This window comes from Pleuronectes platessa, chromosome 6 (genome assembly GCF_947347685.1).
Source record: "Pleuronectes platessa chromosome 6, fPlePla1.1, whole genome shotgun sequence".
NCBI lineage: Eukaryota > Metazoa > Chordata > Actinopteri > Pleuronectiformes > Pleuronectidae > Pleuronectes > Pleuronectes platessa.
Genome location: NC_070631.1, coordinates 24,549,325 through 24,575,462, shown reverse-complemented (window position 1 = coordinate 24,575,462; position 26,138 = coordinate 24,549,325). Strand labels below are relative to the sequence as shown.

The 26,138-nt window shown below is 43.2% G+C and overlaps 1 protein-coding gene across 1 annotated transcript; it reads right to left on the bottom strand.

Annotated features, from left to right (window-relative positions):
* Nucleotides 1-1,340: 1,340 nt before the first annotated feature.
* On the bottom strand, nucleotides 1,341-26,071 carry pard6b (par-6 partitioning defective 6 homolog beta (C. elegans)). Its single transcript, XM_053424563.1, has 3 exons — nucleotides 25,640-26,071; nucleotides 23,041-23,263; nucleotides 1,341-5,803 (listed from the first exon to the last, which is right to left on the bottom strand). The coding sequence occupies exons 1-3, from the start codon at nucleotides 25,700-25,702 to the stop codon at nucleotides 4,866-4,868; spliced, it is 1,224 nt and encodes a 407-aa protein (XP_053280538.1). The 5' UTR covers nucleotides 25,703-26,071; the 3' UTR covers nucleotides 1,341-4,865.
* Nucleotides 26,072-26,138: the final 67 nt, after the last annotated feature.

Sequence of the window (26,138 nt, the reverse complement as noted above, 5' to 3'; positions counted from 1 at the left end):
GGTCACCTCAGACACCGGGTCTCACCTCCGTCACCGGATCACACCCCCCACATCAGGTCACCTCATACACCGGGTCACACCTCCCTCACCGAATCACACCCCCCACACCAGGTCAACTCAGACACCGGGTCACACCTCCGTCACCGGATCACACTAGGTCACCTCAGACACCGGGTCACACCACCCACACCAGGTCACCTCAGACACCGGGTCACACGTCCGTCACCGGATCACACCCCCCACATCAGGTCACCTCATACATCGGATCACACCCCCCACATCAGGTCAACTCAGACACCGGGTCACACCTCCGTCACCGGATCACAACCCCCCCCCAAACCAGATCACCTCAGACACCGGGTCACACCTCCGTCACCGGATCACATCCCCCACACCAGGACACCTCAGACACCGGGTCACACCTCCGTCACCAGATCACACACCAGGTCAACTTAGACACCGGATCACACCTTCTACACTGGGTCACACACCCGACACAGGATCAAACCAGGTCACCTCAGACACCGGGTCAATCCTCCGTCACCGGATCACACCTTCTACACTGGGTCAATTTATGTTTTAGTTAATGTATGAATTTAATTAATAAATGATTCTCTAAAATGATCAATATTGTTTATTGCTATATAAGATTATTCTTCTTTCTGCTCTTTTTTCATTCAATATTTGAGATTGTGTTTGCATTGAAATAGTTTTGTTTGGTCAACGAACTTAGAAACATATATCCGTTTTCTAAGATTTTTAGTTTTTTTTCTTGAACGTCCCTCCTTGTGTTCTCGTCAAATCATTATTGTTATTATTGTTGATTAAGTTTCACAGAGAAAAAAACTAATGTTTGTCTATGCTTTGTCTCTTGTCAAATGTGTAGCTAAAAATAAATATTAAAGACCGCACAAGAGAGGAGGTCTGACCGTTTTAACTGCGCCAACTCTACCTGAGAACAACAATGATAGGTTTTGTCAAGCGCTCCCAGAACCAGAGGTAGTTCCTGAAATGTCCTGCAGGTGGCGCAGAAGAAGCAAGTGAAACACTGTTAGAAAGTGGAACGGGTGCACATGGAAAAAAATATATATTTATAAAAAGGGCCAAATAAACACATTATAAATACCTACGAGGGAGAATCAAGGAGATGGAAGTGATGCAACACTGGATGCCCGCTCCCGTAAAACTCCAGAGAGGACAAAGGAGGAGGAGAAGGAGATGAACAAGAGGGAGGAGAAGGACAAGAAGATGAGGGAGGTGGAAGAGAAAGAGGAGGCGAAGAAAAAGAAAAAGTAGGAGGAGGGCAGGTACAGTAGCATCTCAACAATCACACCAAACACTGAGGGTTGCTACAAGACTTTATTTTATCCAGCTCCTTAAATCAGTACAGGTGTACATCTATTTAATCATTAGTCTCCAGTTGAATCTTAAAACATTTTCATTAAACGTGATAAAAATGTACATCATCATCATATATAGCATCGATATGAAAATACTGACAATCTTCATTATAAATCTATACCATAGGATTTATCTGGCTAGCAAAAAAAAAAAAAAATCATTGCTCAATCACTTAAAAAAAAAGTAAAGACTCAAAAGCAAAGAGCAAGTCGCATTTTTTGAAATTACACCGACAGAACTGTTTCTTTTCTCCAACAAAATAATAATGATAATTCACAGTTTGTAAAAATAAAAATAATAGTGTCATGTCTTGCACAGATTCTCCTCTTGCTTCAGGAACAGGGAAATCAGCGATTAAAAACGTCTCCTAATGGGCAATAACATCTACTGTACCATGAGATGTACAACCAAAACAATCAATATATAAAATAAAGTCGTACAATGTGAACAGAGAATATGCAAAACAAATGATTAGAGAATAAATAACAAATGCCGCCATGGTTACAATCCCAGTGTCCTGTGGTAAAGAGATAAAGAAAATAAATTAACATTGATTTAAAAAAAAAAAAAAACTCCCTTTCAAGAGTACCATTGATCACTGTGCTTGATGTTGGGAGTGAAAGAAGCCAGAATCTAACCATCACCAGCGCGACTATAAAAAAAAAAGGCCAAAGAAACAGTACCTCGTACATATATCGTGAAATACAATGGCGGATGCACATACATGTCCTGTGTGTTGGTTTCCAGTCATATACATATATATCTGATATGTGATTTGAATAATAACCAGAAAATTACAATGATAAATGGTGTGGTATGGATTATAGGGTTATTACAAGTGAGTATTGGCTCAAATGACACCAATAGACCTTACTGACAGAGACTTTGCCGCTTTTCAGACATTCACCGAACTCCAGATAATCTCCTGTCATTCTCCTGAGGGGCTTCAGGTGAGAACCGGACTTTATCCAGCCAGCCCCCGAGTAAAAAGTCTGCATAGTGTCCGATTGAACCCATGTGAGAAAACGGCAGGATATCTTCTGCAGGATTCACCGCAAACGAGTAGGTGTTTGATGACGGTTACATGACGTTGTATTTTTGCATAAGTGCCGTTCATGTGGAAGACACAGACAGAGATGTCATGACAGCTTTTTGGTGATAAGACAACGTCGGTGTTGATGTGCTGTAAACAAAACACGTGATCTCTGCAGCTAACGTTACTTCCTGCCTCAGCATCACTCTTCACCTGAACGCTCCGGAGATTCCTGTGTTGTTGTGAACGCGTCTGAGAAGAGAATCTACTGCGGCATTCTCCATGTGTGAAAGGCAAAATGGCTAAGGTTGGGAGTCAACAAAGTTTTAATGAGCAATAATGTTAAAGATATCACCTATTACAGGACAGCAAAATGCTAATAAAAAGACCATCTGCTTAGACTTCAGAGAGGCAGTGAACCGCTTTTCAAACAATAAGTAATGTCAGCAGCAAATTAATTTAGATTCAAGGACCAATAAATCCCTCACATACAATTTAATGCCATGTAAAAGTTTGTTGGTGGATTCGGATAAACGTAAAATTCTGCAAATGGAGTCAAGTCACTCAAGTTTCTACAGCTTCCAAAATCTGAAATTTGCCTTGAAGGTCACATGAATTTTAAAACAGTGTTTAAGAACGGTTTATGAAAACAGTACTGCAGTAAAAAGACATGCAGTACTTTCAGCAGACCAGCCTCACCTTCGACAAACAAAGTGAATCAGTCTGTGCCCAGTGTACCTGCATGTGTGTTTGTTTCAATGTGACTCAACCGGGCTTTACTTTGAGATACAGGAAGTTTCTCTACTGTCAGTGTGTGCGTGTGTGTGTGTTTGTATACCAGTCCTTTCAACTAATTTCTGTGGTTGTGTTTGCTAAAAGTGTTACAGCCCAAAAATCGATGTGCAATGAGTGTCGTTAATTGAGTTCAATGAGAACGATGATACACAAAGGAAACGGTGCAGAAACACTGGAGTGATCGCTTTTCATATGTGAATGACTCAGGACACATCCAAGTGAACTCAGGGCCTGTGGATAAACAGACATGAATATATTGTACAGCACTGAGATAAGATATATTGTGTTGTTGCCCAGACAGAACCAAGGGGGAGACACCAAACAAACAAACAGAAACAAATTTAAATCACATTCACATTTTCTCATTTGTAGACATGCAGCAGGGGAAATAGCCCTTGTCATTGAAAGGAGAGGGAGTGCAAGATTAAGGATTATTACTTCTAACATGTCCCATTCCCAGGGAGAAGCAGTTTTACGTGAGTGAGGTGAAACAGATGGAATATGGTCTATGTCGTAACCTGTGAGATACACTAATACGTTAGGGCTGTCACTTTATATTCAAATTAAAACTTAAATTCCAACGTGGGAAGATAAGTTAGTATTTGACCTTTAATGACATGTTCAATTTCAAAGCATTCAGTCTAGAAGCGCATCAGATGATCCAGTAGAGGCCGATCACTGTCAGCTTGATCAATTGCCATCGATAAAGTAGGTCAGTTATGTTGTTTTGCGTTGCAAGGGGGGACTGCACATGGTTAACCCTAACCCTTTTTAGAAAAAGTGACAGCCCTATCATGTATTCAAACAAATTTGACATAAACAAAATATGCAAATCATATAAAGATACAGGCCTATTGTTAATGGGAAGAATAATTATTATTAAAAATCATCAACCTTTCAGTCATTAACACAGCATATAAAGAGGAAAAGCTACTAAAAATAGTGGTTTAAAAAAAAGCATCTGAACCAACACAAAGACTTCCTTGTTTTTAGATCGTTCGCCCTCTAACAAAAAATAAAAAGTTTTATTGCAGGTCTCAGCTACTGGTCAATTGCTGTAGTAGGATATAATTCTGTGGAAAGTACCACAGCTTATGAGTAATGCGGGGGCTGTGGTCACCTGGGAGATGTAGTACGGTGCAGGGGTGGAGGTGTGGGGAGACAAGGCAAAAAAATAAAACAGTACCAGATTGTCCACAAATGGTTTGATGACAATATCTCATCTCTGCCCTCTAGTGGAAATTCAGCAGAAATACAGTTTGGGATTAAAAACAAGTGCTTCTAGTGGTTAAAAAACAAAGTGGAGGGTAGTGGAGAACCAAACTACACTTTTTCTTCACTTCTGTCTGAGACAATTTTGTGCCTGAAGAACTTAGGATGGGGGCCAGTCACCACTATGGCACACATGCGTGATTATTGGCATGTAGAGGTGCAAGGTATAGGGTGCAATGTTTGTCGTGTACATGTTGGGATGTACAAACATTTAGCTTTCAGATGTAATATGTACACACATCATTGTGCTTCTCAGATACAGTCACTGTACGATGGACCCTTTGTTTGAACTAACGGTCCATGACTCCCCCAAATGTGTGAGGAAGTATTTTGCGTTTGTTTCCAGTGTTTAGTGTGTGAATGTCTACAGAGTTATAACAGTGCCATCTTCCTCCAGGCTCCGCCTCTCCATTGCTCTGTCTGGAGATGGCGTGGTCGAAGTGGCGTTGGCGTAGCTTAGTGATCCACTGCTGCCGCTGGCTAGCAGGGTCCCATTGGCATTGATGGAATGAGCAGAAGCGGAGTTGGTGTTAGTGCGGAGGTTGAGGTGCGGCTCATACCGGGGTGGTGAGGGCATGCTGTAGTTGGAAGGGGAGCGTCTGATTGGCTCGGCCTCACCTCCCACCTCGATCACCAGGTCCTCGTCGTCCTCGTCGCTCTCCAGCTCCCCGACAGGGAAGTTCTGGATGATGTGCGACGGCATGGAGGCCGCAGCACCACCGTGTGATGAGTAGCCATAGTAACTGGCCCCGCTGTCTGATGAGCGTCCTGAGCTTCCAGACGCGCCGCCTCCTCCTCCTCCTCCTCCTCCACCGCGAACAACATTGTTCCGCTGGTTAGCAGGCTTCACGGTGATGATGAGGTTGTGGCTGTTGGCAATCATCATGTCCGTCACCTGGTCCAGAGACTTCCCGGCCACCTCAATACCGTTCACTTCCAGCACCTCATCGTTGACTGCTAGCAGGCCGGTGCTCTCTGCCAGCCCACCAGGCACCATGCGAGAGATGAATATCCCTGGCACCTTCTCCAGGCCCTGTGGAGTGACCCGTACGCTGGAACCATCACGGATGTAGAAGCCCAATGGTTTTTCCTGACCATGCTTGTAGAGGCGTACACGTCGGTGCGTCTCAGGGAGGATGTCCACATCGATGATGGAGGACACGGGGCGAAAGTCCTTAGGGAGGCTAATGATGACAGGAGGTTTTTTCCTGTTGGTGTCAGGCCGTAGAAGAACCGCAGAAAGCACAGTGTTTTTCTTCCTGGTCAGCGAGTTGGTACCAAAGGCTGTGTAATCAGCTTCCTCTGCAAAATAACAAGATAGAGGAAGTAGAGATAGAGAAGAGGAAGACAAAAGGTTGGCAGGAAGAAGAAGAAGAGAAAAACAAAGAAGATATTAACAAAAGCTGGTTAATTTTACATTAATTTCAAGCTGGGCTCATTAAACATGAAGTCATTATTCAGGCTGACATTCTGTTGCATCATGTCGTTTGAGGAGAATAAATAATGTTTTGCGATAGAACAGCTCTGAGCCTGAGGTGTCACTGCACGGTGCCTGTGTTAAACACACACAAGACGCTGATCCCCACAACTCCCCTCAGGTTGTTCTGACGCAAAATGCCAGAGCAGCCAAACAGGTGCTCAGCTCAACTCCTTCATCAGCACTCAGTCGAGCTGCGGCCCACAAATAAGACTCCTTATGCTGCGCACAGCCTCGCAGGTGCACAGGGATGCTGTTTTATTGATTTAATGAGCATATGTTTGGTGTGAATCCTTTTAATCTCAGGATGCATTTTTTTTAATGATGCGCTCCTACTTAATGAAGGACATAAAGCTTAATCATGTCACTGACCTACAATTTTTAAAGGACTAGTCTGAAAGTTGGAGAAAATTATAATGGTCATTGGCTTTGTGTGTGTGAGCTACATAACGATCATATCTGACCATTGAATGTGAAGATACAACCAGGACCCAGTTAGCCACAGCTAGTATTGACTGGAGGCAGACGGAAACAGCTGGCCATGCTCTGTCCTACATAGAAGAACCTCTTAAGATTACTAATTAAAGCTAGGGTTGGTAATCCTTGAAAAGCTAGTAAGAGCAGGCTGGACTTTTGAGAAATGCAACCGAAACCTCCTACTCCTCCCATCAGTCCTCTCGTCAAAGCCACACCCCCAAACACATGAACAAGCACTGACTGAAATTTTCTGTGATTCCATCGCAAACATCTGGCTTTTGTCTCTGCTTAAGTGGTTTATGTATCTCTGGCAAGATGCGCACAGGCAGGCAGGTCATTTATTGACAGACCGGTATACTAACCACTTGATCTTTATTTCATTTGGACTGAATGAAGTGATTGATTGTATTCATTGTGTGAGCTGTGGACAGACACCATTGAGCCATTTTCCCATTTCCAATCTTTAAGGTTACATCCATGTATCTCCTGGCTGAAGATTAATTTTAAGGTGAGAAAGATTTTAGTCTCAGCTGAAATGGCCAAACCTACATTACAATTTAGTTTTTTGCCACAGGTCACAGACTTCAATTTATTGTTGTTATAATAAAGAAGTCGGGCAATAATTGCCAATCATTCAGAACAACAGCGATCTGATTTTATGATGCACACAGCATGAGTCTGGGAACTTGAGGCCACAGTGACAGAAACTGCAAATGAGAAATTGAAGGTGTGTGTAACCCATCATCTGCAGCTCACTGTGGCTGTTCCTGATGCTCTGTCCGTGATATATTTCAGATCCTGCTTTCAAAATAATGTTAAAAATGACCAGCGTTTTGTTTTGTTGTGCTAACCTTGCTTACAATTGACATAATAAAGGGAGTTAAATGATTTTAATGTGAAGCTGCAGCATTAGGATATGTTTGGTTTGCATCAGCAGTAACTTCATACAACATATGTTATGAAACAATCCCTTGAGACACTCAATGTCTAATATTGTTATACTTTTAATCAGTGGTTAAAGGCTCTATGTATATTATGCTACATCATTTGTCAATAGGGATTTAGCAGACATTTATTCAAATGAAAATCTTCAACAGAGAAACAAGTGGTATCAATCTTCTCATCCACCTCTCAGCAAGAAAGCAAATGAGCAAATTCTCAAATGCTAAACTACTCCTGATCCCAGCCTGTTCCCTGTTCAAGATTTTGAAGTTGCTGCAGATAAAATCTACTAGTGTGCAGGAGCAACAGAGAAAAGCCCTTGTACGAGCTGCTATTTGTATTTTAATTAACTCAGTGCGAGTTCTTTGTTGTATTTATTGTCCATTCTTTACTGTTTGTCAGATGATTGTGTGATTGACTGCTGACCGTACAACAAATTACCCTCATAGCGATAGTAAAGATCCTTGAATATTATGGGCATATCTTAGCTGCACGAGCCACTGAGATGCCACTGAACTATGCATGTTATGTACATTTTGCACTGGGAGTGTCAACACTGTCATGCTACTATAGACTTTAACCCAGTGTGGCTCATATTAACACTAGGCCAAGGGCTGGACAAGTAAGGGAGGGAAAACTGGACCTTGGTTCTCTAAAGGCCGGCGCATGCTTCTGCAACTGCGGCTGCGGCTTTTCACGCAGCTGAGTCGACGGTGTTTTGTCTGTTTCTGATGTTATTTTTAACTTCCTCGTCTTTACAGCACTTTGAAATCTCCATTATTAGATGAAAGTGCTCTATAAATAAAGCTCTGGCAGTCTTACACTGAAAATGTTCCTATTTCTCTGTCCGTCTTCTGTGTGTGTGTGTGTGTGTGTGTGTGTGTGTGTGTGTGTGTGTGTGTGTGTAATCTAGTAAAATGTCCACTCAGGTGGCTGATAAAGAGTCCAGCTCTCAGGTTCTGACCCCACCACTCCCCCCTCCATTCCTAAAAACAAAACAAAGGATCGATTGTCCTGAGCAGTTTCGCATTTCAGTTCCCATGAGGCACGAGTCTAGTGTATACACATTTGCTAGATCTTTGCCAGTCCTGACCTTGGTATGGGCGACAACTACATATGAGGAAATATTGCAACAGAACCTTCATGAGGTTCCATGAGGCCAAAATGCTGAAACATATGTTTAAATCACTCAATCCCTGTCACTGTTCTTTCTACATGCAAACAAACCTGGGGATAAAAAGGGGCAGAAGGGCCACACAAACACAATGCCACAAAGGGTGCTGTTGCGGTGCAGTCGTGCACAGCAGGAGGCAACCCTACACATCTCATGTCACTCGCTCTAGTCTTCTTTTCATCTGAACCATCCCTCCATCTCGAGCGTATGAAGGTATAGGCTTATAGTTGTATGTAATGTCCCTTAGGGCCACTCACAGGTACACACACATGGTAAGGAGATGCTGCTCTAGCGTCAAATGGTATCAGCTTGCAGCTTCTTGACTACAGTGTGTGTACTCACACACAGAAACAACATTTGCAAGTATCTGCAAGCCCACACTAGCCAGCGTTCATTTGAACACACGCGCATGCACGCACGCACACACACAATCTATAAAGTTTATCTGTGGTTAGTGATGATGATGAGAGAAACCTAATACCCTGAAAACAGCTCATTAGCGCAAACAAGCCAAGCTCTCAGTCTAATTGGCTACAAAGACCTATCGGCAAATCACAATACAAACAAACACACACACACAGTTCCTCATTTGTTAGAACAAATTACCATCTTTTGCTTCCATTTCTTTTGAGAATAACACTACCCAACTGTCCCAGGGATGCAGACATAAACCTATTTGCACAATACTCTTGTGTACTTTGAGTGCATATTGTATGTAAAATAGGAAACTTGATGACCTGTAAATGGTTGTTCTGTATTTAGAAACACCACAGACTTCTTTATCAGACCAGTCATCTAAAAAGGTAATTTCCTATTTTCGAAATGTTGGAACAAAATCTTTGGGATGGTCCGGCGACTGATCCCACAACTATCCGTTGATCTACATCATTAAATCAAACTGGCACCAAATGTTTAAAAACCTGGACAGATTCGTGAAAAATTTGGTTTAAGATACAGGTATTTGCCCATTCATCCATTCTCTCAAGGCTGTGGTCACGTAGCTACAACATTTGATTTGAAATCATTCGAAAGTCTGTCTGGGTTTTTAATCAGACTGACTGTTTTCATCTGTCAATCTGACCTTGGCTACAAGACAGACATCTCAACATGAGCCAATGAAGAAGCTGCTGGACCAATGGTTAACATGCTGCAGCTAAAGAGTGTACAGATGTGCGGCTGCTCTAGATAATGATTAATTAAAACAATCAGAGGTCCACTAGATGATAGAAAACTGTAAAATTTCCAGATTTAAGAGGGTAATTATCAAATAGCTGGCGTTTAAAGCAAATCCCTTAAGACGTGAAGAATTTTTCAGCTAACATTTCACCTCCTCCATGTGAATATTTTACATGAATATATGTCAATTCCCGTGATAGAAGTGTATCAGAATCTTCATACTTCAGGAATTATTCACAAACCTAGAAGATAAAGGGTAACTACACTTGTCATGGCTCTGCACAGGTTAGGTATCCCAGCTATGCAATGACTGCTGTGCTATTTCCCACACCGAATGGAGTAAGTGAGGAGTGGAGGAAGCGAAGTAACAGAGGAGAAAATGACAACCCAGCAACACAACGTCACAAGTGAGGACACACAAGGAATTGCCTTGTCATTCTTCTCTGTAGTATGTAACTTTCCGCACACGCACACGCACACACACGGGGGGGACCAACTAATGCATCTCCTTCCTGACGTTGAAGGGACTAATGCAACTCTGCCTAAGGAGAGGAAACTACTTGTGTGTGTGTGTGAACCGGCATGGATTGGTTGAACACATCATCTCCCTCGGTGCTCGGTTCTACACACTCTGGATGCATTACGCTCAAACAGTGGACTTTGGCTTTTAAAGAGCCAGTGTCAAAAGCTGAGAATAAGTGCAATGTGCAGGCATTCAGAACACGCCCCAGCTTTTTACAACACCATCTCTGTCCGGAACTGCTTATCTTGACCAAAAGAAATTATGGAAAATATGCTTCTTTTTTTTTTTACTCGGGTCACACCTTTTTCAGTTGAGAGAAATGTGAACCCGTTTCTAGTAGTGCCTTGTCATTACACCCACTTGTCCTCTGGTTACACTGTGTAAGAATTATGATGATACAGGATGACAAAGCACTGGGTTTCATTGTTATGTAATGACTCCTGACAACAACACCAAATATCCATGACTTCCTGGTACTTGTTCAGGGGCTGTGTTAGGGAAACCTGACACTGTAAAACAACATCATCCGGACCAAGCACTGTGACTGTCAAAAGAGGACTATGACTACTACGATTAGTATTACAACTACTACTGGTAGGAAAAATGAAAAGTGCAATATTTTATTATGAACAAGGTCAAATAACTAATCAATGGAGGAAAACTAGTAAAACATTATACAAATGCATAAAAGGTTCTGCAGATAATTTAACAACTTTAAATTATTCAAATGAAATGTCAATGAAATGTCAATGAAAGGAACAAAAACATAGACGAAAGACGAGCAGTTTAAGTGTGTAGTGTTCTGGAATCAGTCAGGTTTGTTGATGACAAGCTCGGATGTTCACCACATGGCCGGTGCCAGGGTGTTCCTGACACAGAACGATACAAGAAGGGGAGGAGAGGGGGAGTGTACAGGGAGTGTGTGTCTGTCAGTGTGAACTTGTGCAGAGACAAAAACCAGCGGTGGAGGAAAACTAAAGATGTGAAACAGGCAGGAGAGAGAGAAACACAGCAAATACACACAGCGGACAGAGACGGACAGAGACGGAGAGAGAGAGAGAGAGAGAGAGAGAGAGAGAGAGAGAGAGAGAAAGGAAAGGAAAAGAGAGAGGGAGGAGGTGATTAAAAACAAAACTTTCAAAGGAGTACATTCCCAGAGGGTTACTATTCCTGGTGTGGTGAGCATACCTCCCTGGCACAGCCCAGATAAAAGTGACTTGTTGCTGCTGATATGAGCAGGAGAAAGAAATGGAAGGAGTGGTGTCAAAGAGAGAGTGCTGAGGAAGGACAGAAGGACGGAATAGGGACACCAAGAAAAAAAAAGACACGCAGTCTATACAGTGTACAAATATAAGTCCGGTGTCTGGGAGAGGGAGATGCTGTAGAGGCAGAGGTGGAGACATAGACAAAGCCTTGATATGTAATTGAACTGACAATTTGAAGAATTACTTGTTAAATCCATAATTAAAAAGAGTCTGGTCATAGGCATTAGCCCTTTTCAGGCCTCTTCATATAATCTCACTCATGAATTATCTATGACACTCATCAGTCCTGCTTCATTACTCTGTCTTGGCACGAGTCATTTATCAGAAAATAAAGAAAATAAACTCTACACTGCAGGGAACCCAGCTATAATGTAGCAGAATGTGATGTAGAATTAGCACATCAATGCAGATTTAACACATTTCATTTGCTTGTTTACACTTGTATACAACACTCTCCCTGTGTGCATGTTTGTATCTCGTCACTGCGGTATGATGCAACTCCATCAATATCGTTTGTGCTGACATAGACACCTCTCTCCCTCCTCTGCAATTCCTTGTCCCCTTCCACTCTTTCTCTCCTCTGTGGCTTTACTCATATCTGTCCTGCAGCCACTCTGGCTCAGCATGAGTTTTCTGCATCTCCACCTCTGTCTGTCCCACTTGGTCTTAGAGATTTCTGCCTCTGTTATCCCTCTCTTCCCTTGAACGGTTCTCTCTGTCTATCCTCCCAATGCTGGGATTTTTAAAGATGCTCCCACAGCTAAATCAAGAACAGGACTCAATGGTCCTTTGAGGCCGGCGTACGAGAACCAGGGTTTGTCTGGGACTATGAGTTGCTGACCACAGCTGGGACTGGTAGAACAAGAATGGATTTGATGAGGGGCTGAATCATGCCAATAGTCAGCATGGGGCATGGAAACTGAGCTGGTAGTGGCAGTACTACATCCGGTGTGTGGACTCCTACCTAGGAGCAGCGATATGCCTGGGACTGAGGCAGGATTTCAACTTGGGACAGGGAAAGGTAGGTGACAGGGGCAGGTCCAGTGGGGAGGATGTCGATTTCAGTACAGTGATACTTGAAGCAGGTGGAGTCATGGGTGTGGTGGCGAGATCTGGGTCTGATAAACTGCGCCTTCTACGTAGCCGTGCTATGGCTAGCCTCCAGGAGGAGAAGGGACATTTAGGAGGAGATATGGGGGAGGATGGAGGAGAGGAAGGGAGGGAGGAGCAGCCACGTGGGGTGGGGGAACCCAAGTCTAGCCTCACAAACCTGTCACTCATGCGTCTGTATAAGGACTTTACTCTGGGCGGACGAGCATGGGTACTGCTGACTTCAGCTTCGAACTTAGATCTGTGAAATTACACTTAGTGTGAAATTACCTTATCTCACACTGTCAAAGTAAACACTGAGCTGAATGCACAGTATAGGTGACAGAATGAAAGACTTAATAACTGAAAATATTTCCAAAAATACACCAGTTCATTTTGGGATCAAGGTATATTAGAGGATTCTTCATCAGATTCTGCCTTTTTCACAGAAAGCATAGATGTAGGTTATGATGACTGGACTGCTTTGTTTCCCAGTCCTGATAAACTACATACTGTTCCACTGTTTCATTGACTCATTCATGACTTTCTGCTACACTTGAAAACAAAGGAGCTGTCGTTGTTATTGTCATCTGTGCTTTTATTACTGTGACTGGTCAAAATGTCTGCTGAGAGATGACTACAAATCTGTGCATATTCCAAATAAGGTTGAGTCCAATGAAAATAAGAGGGTATCAACTCAGGGGCTGCCTCCTTTGGAGCCTGCATTTGAATAATAATTGTGTCAACTAATGTTAAAAGTATATTGTAAAAAAAACAAGGGGCATTAATGCTTTCATGTTGTGTCCTTCTGCAGCTGTGTAGACCATGAAAATCCTCTGTAGATCAGCCCACAAAGACTGCCTCCTTCATGGACAGTGTAGACCGCATCCTCCAAAGGAAGCGGTCTGCGCATAACTCTGCGCAGGTCAACAAGTGACTGACACTTTGATGTTTTTTCAATCACTCACAATTAGAACTGATCTTTATAGAAACCTGCTGATTCCTACTTATGTTCCTGGATAAATGGGGCGTTGCTTCTTCTGCAACAATGAATTTCAAACACAGCGTTGTGTCAAAATCTGTGGAAAGACATTGTGTCTGCAGGAGTGTGTGTGTGCGCTCGTCTCTGTCCCTCGAACACAAACTTACCATCACATGTGCTGAGTTATAAATCAATGATACCGGATCATGACTCCTAATCGTTCCAGTCACTGATGTCATGACTGGGCGCGTCACCTTACATCTCGTGTTGGGTAGCAGGTTTAAACGTGTGCCTCATAAACTCTCGATCTAATCAAACTTTTGATCAGTGCTGGTGTTTATTGTTTTACTGTAGTGTGAGCGCAGGTCAAAGGAGTGAGGAGGAAGCAGACTCTGACAGACTCTGACACAGGACGACCAGACCTTTCTTGTGTGTCTGTCCTGGTCCTATTGGTGCAACAGGATTGGTTCGGCGCGGCGCTATTATCATTATCATTGGCTGCTCTTTTTGATCGTCAAAACATTGATGGAATGAGTTCTATCGACGTTCGATCGACCATGTCTTCAATTTCTATCAAGGATAAGTTCTATCGCATTAATTATTCTCGTTATATTTGTATCGTCCAGCCCTAGATTGTTTTCAGGATCTTTGTTTAAATTACCCTGATTCATGACTCACAATTTGATCTTGGTAATTACTGAGATGGCAAACACTTCCATTGAAATCATTAGGAAGAGATCTTATTATAGCAAGGATGGATAGGAAACAATCACAATAATCACTAACCCTCTCACATTACATACAGGTATGTGAACATTATTTTATTTCAGAGTGTAGAAAGGATGAGGAGAAAATTAAGTAAAAACAGTGGCGGCAGTTATGCAACAGTGTTTGGGAGCAGCATGTCAGAGCCTGCTGGTCTGCTCATATGTAGCCATCCAGGGTAAATAAGCTAGAATGGTGTGCTGAAAGAAATTCACAGATAAGCACATCAGTTATCAAGCTTCATATCAGTATCGCTTTAGCACACAGCCCAAGGGACAAAACAACATAAAGAATGTGTCTTTTTAATTAAAACCAGGCATGAAATACTGCCTGCAAGTCAAAATAAAAAACTGGCACACATTATTACTGAGGTCTAAAATGTGATTTTCCTCATTACTGCCACCAATTCTTAGAATGGGAATAAACTACTGATCTTCATTTTAGTTCAAATCCATGATTTTCTTTTTTATTCACAAATAATGACTACACATTCATATCTTTGCTCAGAAAAACCACTATCCCGGCTCGAAACCAGTGTCGAGCAGTAAAACAAGTGTGTATGTTTCAACTCATGACACAGTCTGAGGCTTTCTCCAGCAGCAACAACATATCAGCTCACATTTATGACGTGCATATATTTGACTTCCAAGCTGGTAAAGTTCATTTCCAAAGTCCATTTCATTCCCTCCCTCCTCTGTCCATTCATCTTCCCAAACCAACTGAACTGAGAAATAAATTCTGACAGATTCTTTGACAGCGCGTGGGCCACCACCGTTTCCCCCCTTCCATCTAAGCCGCTCTCCCTCCATCTTGTTACAGCCTGTATTAAGTCTTATCGAGCCAGGTTTCAAAGGGCAGAGAGAACAAGGCTGTGCGCTCTCTCTCGTTTCACCTGTTCGCCTTCACTTTCTCGATCCATTTGTAGTCCAGTCTGGCATGTTGTCCTGTCTAATCTAGCCAGCAGACGTGATCAGAGACTGGCCACATTCCGCCAAAAAAAGGCCCCCTTCCTCCATCTCTCTTCATTTCTCTCTCTCTCCCCAGCTTGGGCCTCATTTTGCATTCCTCCCTCACTAATACCTCTCTCTCTCTCTCTCTCTCTCTCTCTCCCTCTCTCCCTCTCTCCCTCTCTCTCTCCCTCTCTCTCTCCCTCTCTCCCTCTCTCTCTCTCTCTCTCTCTCCCTCTCTCCCTCTCTCTCTCTCTCCCCCTCTCCCTCTCCCTCTCTCTCCCTCTCTCTCCCTCTCTCTCTCTCTCTCTCTCCCTCTCTCCCTCCCTTTCCCCACATCTCTAATTACATGCCTTGCCTAAACAATGACTTATACATTACTCCCTCTTTAATATTGTTTACCCTCCCTCTCTCTTTCTTTCATCCTTCCATCTCTCTTATTAGGCCGAAGATATGTTCCTCCTCCACACATTCCTCCACCGGTGCTATGAATTCATCCTTTCCTCTCTCATTACATACTGCATCCCAGGGAATAATCTGCACTCTGTGTACAACTTGAGATCCACGGGAGGGATGGCTGATTAATAGTTTCACAGATCATGCTCTTAAACTCAACCAGCTCTAGAACCAGCACTTTGACTCTTTTGCATTAATCCTTCATCATCTCTATAGATCTCCCCTTCCATACTCATTCTGACTTCATGCTTTCTTTTTTACACTTGAAACACTTTGTCCACCAAGTCTCCCTTTGTTTGATGTGGCTCACTGTGACTGTGACATTCACACTCTCACCCCATCCTTGTCACTACACAGCTACAGCATCTCTCCCCTCCATGACCTAACAGACTTTGTTCAGTACAGTGTTTATCACACGTTATCCTGCTCTACTGCTTACTTTGAAGGGTGGGTAGACTCTTGTGTACATTTCATTTTCTGTGGACAAATGACTCATGTGCTGGTGACTAATTACCAAGACAGTCCCTGCAGGGATATGCAAATAAAAGCATTCCTGTCCCCCTCCATACCTTTCCCCTCTAGTGAAGGGTGAAGGCACCGAAACCGCGCAAGCAATGAGCAATGTCACCAAACAAACTGAGTCCCTGAGAGAGGCCGAAAGAGAAACTGCTACATGGACGAAGACCTGGAAACTCTTTGTATGTGATTGTGCAAACTCAAAGAATGTTCTGGACAACTGATACAGGTAAACATGGCAGTCTCTTGAACTGAGGAAAATCTCCTGTGACAACGATGTGAACAGTCAATCATTTACAAAATCGGGCGTGACCAACAGTTTCCCTGATGTCAGCTTTGGTTGTATCAGAAACTTCAACTGGAATGTGACATTAAAAATTTCCCAACAGGCCTATGTAGCCAACTAAAATATCAGAAAAACAATAAATTTCTACTGAAACTTTCTTGCAAACCAATACAATGTTTTACTGTCTACTGCATTTACAAATACACAAAGAAATGTGAAACACATGGACCACACACTGCAAAGATTATCGATCTTAGAATATTTGTGGCGGTTATAACATGTCAGCCAGAGCTGGAGCGATAAATCGGACAGACAAACTATTGCAGTTTGTCTGGAAAAAAGGTGCTAGACTATCTCTACACTGTCACTGTATATATGTCTCATACCAGTGGTGACAAAATGCCCCCAACATTGCACTAAGAATGTTGAGAAGGGTCTTTTCTGTATCCTGAGATCCAAAATAATTAAATCTAGTGTTGGTAATCCAGGCTACTAAATAGGGATGTCCCGATCCGATATTGATATCGGAAATCAGTCCGATATCAGCCAAAAAAGTGAATATCGGATTTTATCGGACTGAATCTAAAAACTCCGATATAAGCGCTCCGATATAAGCTGTCCATTTACCGCTACAGGACTTCTATAATAGGTGACTCTGGTTTGATCACACTCCAACACAGTAGGTGGTAATGCCCCTTAATTAACGTTGGTGCCGGCCGCGGAAGAAGAGCGTCTCTGATCCAGCATGCACAGCCCACGTGATCACAACAACGACAACGTGTGTGCCTGCAGCAAGGTGTAGTGATGTCGGCTGTGTGGAAGTATTTCGCTCAATTGGATAGACCTACAACCAATCAGAGCAACGTAGTATGTGACGTATGCTAAGCAACGCATTGTGAGTTATTTACTAACCCGGGTTCACACCGGACGCTTCAGCGCAGCGCCAAGCCTTAAATAACAGCTGGCTCCCATCCACTCTCATGTTAAAACTTTGTGCCGGTCACACCGGAGGCTGAAGCACCGCGAGGCAGCCTTGGCGCAGCGCGGTGCTTCAGCCTCCGGTGTGACCGGCACAAAGCCGTGCAGCGATCTACTGGATCAACGGGTGATATTATTAGCGCTGCCCGGCGGTTCAGCGTCGCTTCAGTGTCCGTTGTGAACAGCCAAGCGCCGGGGCGATAGGGATTAGCGCGGTGCTCTGGCGTCGCCTCCACGTTCTGTGTTCCTCTTTCAAAATGAATGCGCTGTCGATGTCTTCTAAAACAGACTCAATGGCAGCATCTACACATCTCAGCTCGCCAGCGGCAGGCATGTTTGTTGAAAACGAATTCAACCCGAGGGCACTTTGGTGACGTGGTTGATTACGTCACCGTTGATCATCTGTCAATCATCGTATAAAGCCCGCCCTGACAATCTGATTGGCCCAGTCCGGCCATAATTTTTTCCCAATGGAGCGACCCCAGACCGAACTGCCCGACCAAATCTGTTGTGGGCGGGGCTAAATTCGTCTGGCATCCAGGCTATGACAAACTACCACGGGACAGCAAAAAGGCAATGGCCATAACAGAAAAGATAGCCCAGTTTATTGTGCTTGATGACCAGCCCCTGTCGGTGGTGAGTAATGTCGGGTTTAAACGCTTAATGGAGCACCTCGAACCTCGCTACATTATTCCTATAGTTTTTGTTGTTTTTGTCCCTGCCCACAGTTGTTTCCAACATATGCTGACAGTAGAAAAATAACTGAAGTGAACTTGAATTGTTTGCACTTTAAAATTTAATTTATTCTATTCAATTGTATAATGATGTTGGTAACCAGTGGTTATTTTGCACTTTAAATATAACATTTTGTTTTCATTGGATTTGTTGAGGTAATACTCTTATGTTGAAGGTTAAAATTTATGTAACCAATTGGTTAATAATACATGGGTCAGTTTTTCCTATACCTACTGTTGCTGACTATTGTTTTCTGTTATATCACTACAACATCAGTAACAGTAACATCACTTTATCAAGCCTTTTCTAACATTCCACACAACAAAATAAGGAATAAATATATGTATGATTTGTGCCTATATCGTATCGTATTGATATCGGTATCGGCCAATACTCAAGGCTACAATATCGGTATCGTATCGGAAGTGAAAAAGTTGTATCGGGACATCCCTACTACTAAATGCTCATGATACATCCAAAAAACTGCTAGACCCAACTTTTCTGTGACTTGCTCGCTAACTTCTGGCTATCAGCTCTCTGCTTCTGTGACCAACCGTTTCATTTGTTACAAAATAAAATGATTGGTTGGTTGCGTTTATTCCTTTCCTGCGAGGGCCACCGACCAGATCTTGTGCTAATATTGTTGGCTATCAAGATGCAAGAGAGGATTTGGAAAAAAACTGTTTCAGAAACAATTTACCAACCCTTACTTTGATTGAGTTGCAGACATCTAAAAAAAAAAAAAAGGTCCTCAGACATGAACCTTTTACCTACCTTCAGTCAACAAATCTCTCAATTAAAACTCTGAGGGAATATATCTAGATCTCGAAATATGTATTAGTTTAAGGCTTACTTTACATAAGCAACAGGGATTCTCTTAACATAAGATGATAATTAATAAATAGCTATGGGTATCGCTACTAATCTACTAAGTACTACTAAGAAGAAAATGCAGTACAAGAAAATCAAACTGTGTCTGAAGTTTTCTGGGAGCAGATTAACTCCCAGAGTGTAGTAAGGTATAGTGTAGTTTTTTTATGTCAATATTGATATTAGTAGCGGCTTTAAAAAGCCAATATTTACTGGGCTTTAATCGCAATATACCCTTAATATATTACTGGATTATTAGGGCCCGAGCACCTCCGGTGGGAGGCCCTATTGAAATTGAAAGGATTATTTTTATTTATATATATCTTTTAAAGTTTTTAACCCACTGTGATGTTTTATAGATACATTTTTCATTTATAATGTACGTAATGGCAAAGTATGTTATTATCACAATACTATAAACGAAAGCAATGTGGAAGACAAGATGTTAGGATGGCCGACTAGCTGATAAGTGAAAGGCCAGATGTGAAACAGCTGCATTTGTCAGGATTTAAAACAGCAGTCATTGACAAAACAACACTACAGTTATGTCTTCGGCAGCTGACTAATGAACACCATGTTCTCCATTTACACAGAGCATAGCAAAAACAGCGTGAACCAGGAAATGGCTCTGAACAGCGAACAGTGAATGATAATGTGCTGCCTGGAGTGGGTATGAATTAAGATTTATTGATTATCATTGTTTTTATGAACTAAGAGTTTGTGTAGTTAGTCTGACACACATACTACTATACTATTCAATCAGCTGAATTTCAACACACTGAAATGACAAATAAAGCTGTAGCAAGACAGCTCAGACAGACCTCTTGTGTTTTCAAGTCTGAATGCTAGCAGCCCTGCTCCCAGCATGCTTTGCAGCTCTCATCAGCCTTAAAGAGACTCCAACACTGTTAATCCACCTATGAACAGGCCTCTTCAGAGCTGCCATGACAACCAGTAAACAGTGGACACCTCACTGCCAGCTCAATAGCCATCGACACATTGTTCACGCGCGGAGGGCAGGGCTTATAGTTGAGTTGTAGCGGTGTGTGTGCTATGGCAAGTTTAGAAATGATTGGCAGTGACAGAGTCCACACAAGCACAAACACTTAGGCCCTTTTTCTGCAGTGAACAATGGAACACTAATGGCTGATCAGAAATGTAGCAATGATGCAGAAACAACAACAATGTGGGCATTATTCAAGACCCAGACCACAACAATACACCAACAGACACACACAGCCGAATATCCATCCCTCTGTCCATCCACCAAACCACCTGCTCACCAATGAATGTACAAAACCCACAGAGCACCTATCTTAAGATACACACAGGCTGGGAGAGTCTTCCAGACAAATAACATAACGCGCACTGAACTGTCATCATAGCTGTTTTCAGGCATTAACTGTTCACACGGGATGTGGACTTGGTCCAGAATTTGCATTTTATTATGTAATGGAGGCAGCAGGAGATTCTCGGGTCAGACGCATTATACAGCAAATTCTCAGTGTTCAGGTGAGGGGTGGTGCACCAGGATGTAACATGTAAATTCCACTGTGGAGATCACATGTTTTGCAAACACAGAAACACAGGCATCAGGCCTTATCACCAAAAGCCCTTGGACCATGTTGTCTTTCCAAGTTGGGATCTTTGTAGTTGCCCTCTACATGTATGGCATCTCTTTTTCTTATATTTGTATTCTTTTGTTGTTTTGCATCCTTTACGTGTTAGAAACGTTATCAACACCCCCATGTTCGTAGGGAATCCTCCGGATAATCTCCTATTGATAATCTCACAGATAATGTCTGCAGCAACTGACTCAGACATATACATTCTCAGTTACAGCCCCTCCGGATAATTTCAGGAGATTATCCTGAATTCAGGGCAGGTCTGAAAGCAGCTCATGTCAACAGAGGCTGTTTCAAAGACACATTTTTATTATCAGTGAGACTAGAGCTGCAGCTTTGGTTTTATTACCTTCAAAAACACATTTCCCAGATATCTGTGCAATTAGACTCCACCGGGCTTTTCTATGAAGTCAAGTAGGAACAAACTTTAGCCCACACTGCTGCCTCATCTCAAATCCTGCTCTACATTCGACATTAACCAATCTAATCCTATCTGACTACCAGCCATCTAAGACAATTATGGTCTCCAAAGGACATAGTAGTCCGATTGCATTATAATCCAGTTTGTGACTGTAAAACTGAATCACTGTAATGAACTAAACAAAAACTGGTGTGGTGGAATCAATCAGCAGTCAGCAGGTACAAAGTGTGGTAGGGTTGCACCGGTTAGAGCTGCCGTCCCACAGTGGTCTGATTAAACACCATCTACTCTTGCTGGGGAGTCATGTGTGCAGATAGCACTATTTCAACAAACACGGTCATGACAAAACCGATTGCTCCACCTCAAAATCATTTGTTTTTCTGTCAGTCTCACATCGTGTTCCAGAGAAAGCAGAATTTAAGAATCTGAAATACTATTCAGATAAACAACTCTTGGTGCTCAGTGTTAAAAATGTTCTGAGTGGGCCCTTGGCCTGACACAGCTCACTTGGCCCCAACATAAAGAAGCCATTAACTCAATACACAACAGAGCCATCACAAGATAATAACTGCAGATATATAATAAATGATCTATAAGCGGCCAATTTGCTGCCTCTGCACAGTGCAGGGCCTTTTAAGCTCAGACCAAATGGTGCTTGAGGGGGGGGTTTGCAAAATCAGGAGGGAAAACAGGGTCTGAGGGAAATAGGTCCGGGGGCTGCATTAGTGTTTGTGTGCAACTCCTGGATTTGCGCTATATTTTCTAGAAGGCGGTGCTTTCGTGTTATTTGTGTGTGTGTGTGTGTGTGTGTGTGTGTGTGTGTGTGTGTGAGCAGCAGTGAGCCCAGCATGGGGCTAGTGTCTGGGGCATGTAATTGAAACACGGTTCCATGCAGCGCTACACAGTGACCCCCACTAATCTCCTCATGACAACGTGGCTTAGCTTCTATAGGGTCATATGGCACAGGGAGGGGGCTTACACACAATACTGTGCAGCCCGCCCTGCCACGGCCAGCCGACCTTAGGGTCCTCCCTGCATTCAACAGGTCACACTCAGAATCTCATGAATTAGGATGAGCTTCAAATCAAAAAGAGCAGTTACAATATTTTATTTGCAATCTGACAGAACAGGTTCATGCAATCCCTAAGCATGTGCAAACAATGACAAGTTAAGTTCAGTTATGAGCATTAATTACAGTAACAAATGTATTTTTCTATCCCCAAAAGAGATGAATGACACCATGTGCTATAACAGCAGGACCATCAGTGCAGTAATAAGTCATTGAGGAAGTGAAAGACAATGAGAGTATCGTAACCGAAAGTGTATGTAATGAACTTTAAACCTTCCGTTTTTTTAGAACTATCAGACAGCAGGCAAACAGTCAAAAACACACCTCCCGAGTGATGCCATTCTAAACTACAGGACATCTTATCTGGTTGAGTGCCCCCAGGGGAGTTTTATGAAGGGTGTTCAGAGAATTGAAAAAATTCCAAGAAACAACAAAGAATTAATTTATCTCTCTTGCTCTTTATATTACTGATTTATTTTTGTCCTTGGGCAAGGGATTTAGTCATTTGTTTGCAATGACACCTCAATGTAGACAAAATACTCAGGAAATATACTTACAAATGAAGAGGTAACACGATCCTACAATACTTTTTTCTATTATATTAATCTAGAACAAAAAGTACTTTCTATTTAAGGACCTATCCCGTCTTTCTAAACTGCATTTTCAAAGCCAACACAAGACTTTCGTTTGTATTTTCATAGAAAAGCAGATTCCACCTGACAGTGGAAACTAGGCCTCTTTGTTCAAGCACTTCCTCTGTGATTACCTTTCCTCTGCAGGAACAGCCTGAGCAGAGGGCTGGCAGTGGAGATGGCCTTGTGGTAGTTGTCATCGTTGTTGATCGGCAGCAGGTCGCCTTGCACATCAGCGTAGCCCACCAACAAGTCCACATTGGGGATGCGGTGTACGTGCTGCAGGAGGCCATAGAACTCGTCAAATCGGCCTGGCTTGGACCGATCCAAAGAGAACCGACGAAACTCTGCACCAAACTGGGAAGGAACAAAAGGATATAAAAGTATGAAAGAGACAAAGAAATAGTCTAATTTAAGAACCGGAAAAAAAGTTTGTGAGTTCTAGTTAAAGGCATACATGCAATATTAAGGAGCATATCTTTAAAGAATCAGAGATTTGAGGCTGTGACGGAGGAGCAGACACTACGCTGCACTGGCAGCCTTGTAATAGTCTGACTACCACGTGGACAGCTCTGACATGCCACATGTGATGAATTATTCATGTAGACTTTGGGACATTTGTGTTTGTCTTTCTATGCTTGTGGATTTAGCAGGTTCAAGACTGTAGAATGCTGCCTGTCAGAATGTTTGGTATGCACATAGTTGCATGACAGACTTGTGTTACTACAAAACACATCACTGGCTTTTGAGTTACATATTATTCAGTGGTGATCTGACTGGATCAATGGCTGCTCAGGATGCCTGATCGCTGCAACACTGTCCCATTGGTGGTGTTGTGGTTACTGTTGCCCAGCGCTGACAAAAGATGATACATATTCACGGCAAAATGTGGACACTGGTCATTGCATCCATTAAGGCAAAGCAGAAATTATATTAATTATAGGTTAGGATGCCGAACAGGTCACTGGCCTGTGTCTGGGGCATGAGAAGACAAAAGCATTAAAAAAAGACCTAGGACTGGAGCTGAGCAAAGTAAAAAGTTATTTGGTGTAAGGTGGTGGTGGGGGGGGGGGGCAAACAAAGAGGCCACAGTTTGTGTCAACACCTACAACTAGCCCTAAATACTAGTTTGTAGCAGCAGACAGCGCCTTGAGGGGCCCCGCTCCTCAGCATGAGTGTCATCACACAGCAGGCAGGAGGCAGGCTGCCTGTGGCGCAGGGAGCATTACGACACCTGCACAGGAGGTCGCTGCTAACAGGCTAATTTGAAATGAACGCCTCATGAGTAAAGAACCCTTCCCACTGGGTTCTGTGGGTTCTGCTGAGACGAAGACTTAATTCAAACTTAGATTCAGTATCAGTTACATACACATTTTACAAATGACTGTATTGGTAATAGCCCAGTAGTAAATTTGGTACAATTTGAATACGTTCAATAATAATACAAAATTTGAACGGTGACCTGTAGCTGGGGGGGGTCAACATCGCAGCCGGATCCTTTTGATTATTAGCTGATTTTCATTTCACCATAACCTACTGATTCACAGGAGTCACAGGGGCTGCGTGGCAACAACTGTCATAGAATCACTTCCTCTTAGGACATTTTTATTTCAAGTAAATGCACAATGTTCAAAGAGCCTGTATTTTGAAAAGCTGTGAACTTGGGTCTGAATATTGTGTCGATGGCTTAGCAGAGCCCTCATACACGTTAGGTATGAAAAAATAACTTTATGAAATAAATCACCCAAAATTAGCCTTTATATCAACCCCGCATGTGAACAAAAACAACAGATTTAGAAAGAGGGGGATTAAAAGAGACGGGTTTAGAAGAGGCAGGTTTAGAAGAGGCGGGTTTAGAGCAGACGGGTTTAGAGCAGTCGGTTTAGAGCAGTCGGGTTTAGAGCAGTCGGGTTTAGAACAGTCGGGTTTAGAACAGACGGGTTTAGAACAGACGGGTTTAGAACAGACGGGTTTAGAACAGACGGGTTTAGAGCAGTCGGGTTTAGAACAGATGGGTTTAGAACAGACAAGTTTAGAACAGGACGTTTAGAAGAGGCAGGTTTAGGGTTCAGAAGAATTGGGTCTAGAACAGGCAGGTCTAGAACAGGTGGGTTTAGTACAGGCAGGTCTAGGGTTTAGAACAGGTGGGTTTAGTAAAGGCACGTCTAAGGGTATAGAATATGCAGGTTTAGGGTTTAGAAGAGGCAGGTTTAGAAAAGGAAGTTTAGAACAACTAGGTCTAGGGTTTAGAACAGGCGGTTTTAGGACAGGTAGGTTTAGGACAGGCAGGTCTAGGGTTTAGTACAGGCGGGTTTAGGGTTTAGAACAGGCGGGTTTAGGGTTTAGAACAGCCAGGTTTGGCTGGGGCACTGCATTAGTGAGGTAAACAGCAGGGGAGGAGGGAGCTGTGACAGGTGACACGGGCTCACTGTAGCGTCAGCTGACAATAACCTCCACCTTCAAACTTCCTAGCTAGCTTAAACTTATCTCTTCTACCTGAAATCAGAACCACCACACGGTTGGCGTCAAAGTTTTCAATATGGCGAACAACCAAGAGCTGGTCCGGAGTGACAGGAGCCGCGCAGGCTCGTTAAGCTCGAGCTCCTATGTCGCTCATTTGTGCGACATCATAACTCGCCATCAAGCCACTTAGCAGCTAATTTAGCCTGAGGAGTCGGAGCCAGCAGAGAGTGAAGATGTGAAATAAAGTGATGAAGAAGAGTCCGCACGCACCTTGCTCTTAACCTCCACGGCACTGAGTGAACGGCTGCTCGACGCCCGGTGGTTCTTGTTCATGTTTCGCTAGCAGCGGGTCCCGCCGCCTCGCCACACACACTCGCCCTGGTCGCCCTGGTCCTCCTGCCGCCGCCGCCGCCGCCGCTACTGCTGCTGCTGCTGCTGAGTATCCGAGCACCGCGCGTGTCAGAGCGGCTGTTTCTGTCCAGTGTCCCCGCGGATCCTCGACGTCCCGGGGCTTCACGTCCACTCTGTGAATGCGACAGCACCGATCAGCCCGGAAACTTAGCTCCTCTCATGCTGACTGATGTCACAGCCGCTCCAGCGCAACTGCTGTACACTGTGTGTGTGTGTGTGTGTGTGTGTATTGTTCACCTCTAACTCTACCTCTAAGTGTTTGTGTGTGTGTTTGCGTGCGTGTGAGTGTGTGCCTGGAGAGCTGGCGACACTACATTTCAAAATAAAAGTCGCAGCCACTGTCTTTTCCCCTCACCCG

Excerpts from the sequence above, each read along its gene's own strand:
- pard6b (XM_053424563.1), bottom strand. The coding sequence starts at position 25,702 with ATGAACAAGAACCACCGGGCGTCGAGCAGCCGTTCACTCAGTGCCGTG. Across the intron at positions 23,264-25,639 it reads CCGTGGAGGTTAAGAGCAAG|TTTGGTGCAGAGTTTCGTCG; the intron begins GTGCGTGCGGAC and ends GTTCCTTCCCAG. Across the intron at positions 5,804-23,040 it reads GCTGTTCCTGCAGAGGAAAG|AGGAAGCTGATTACACAGCC; the intron begins GTAATCACAGAG and ends GTTATTTTGCAG.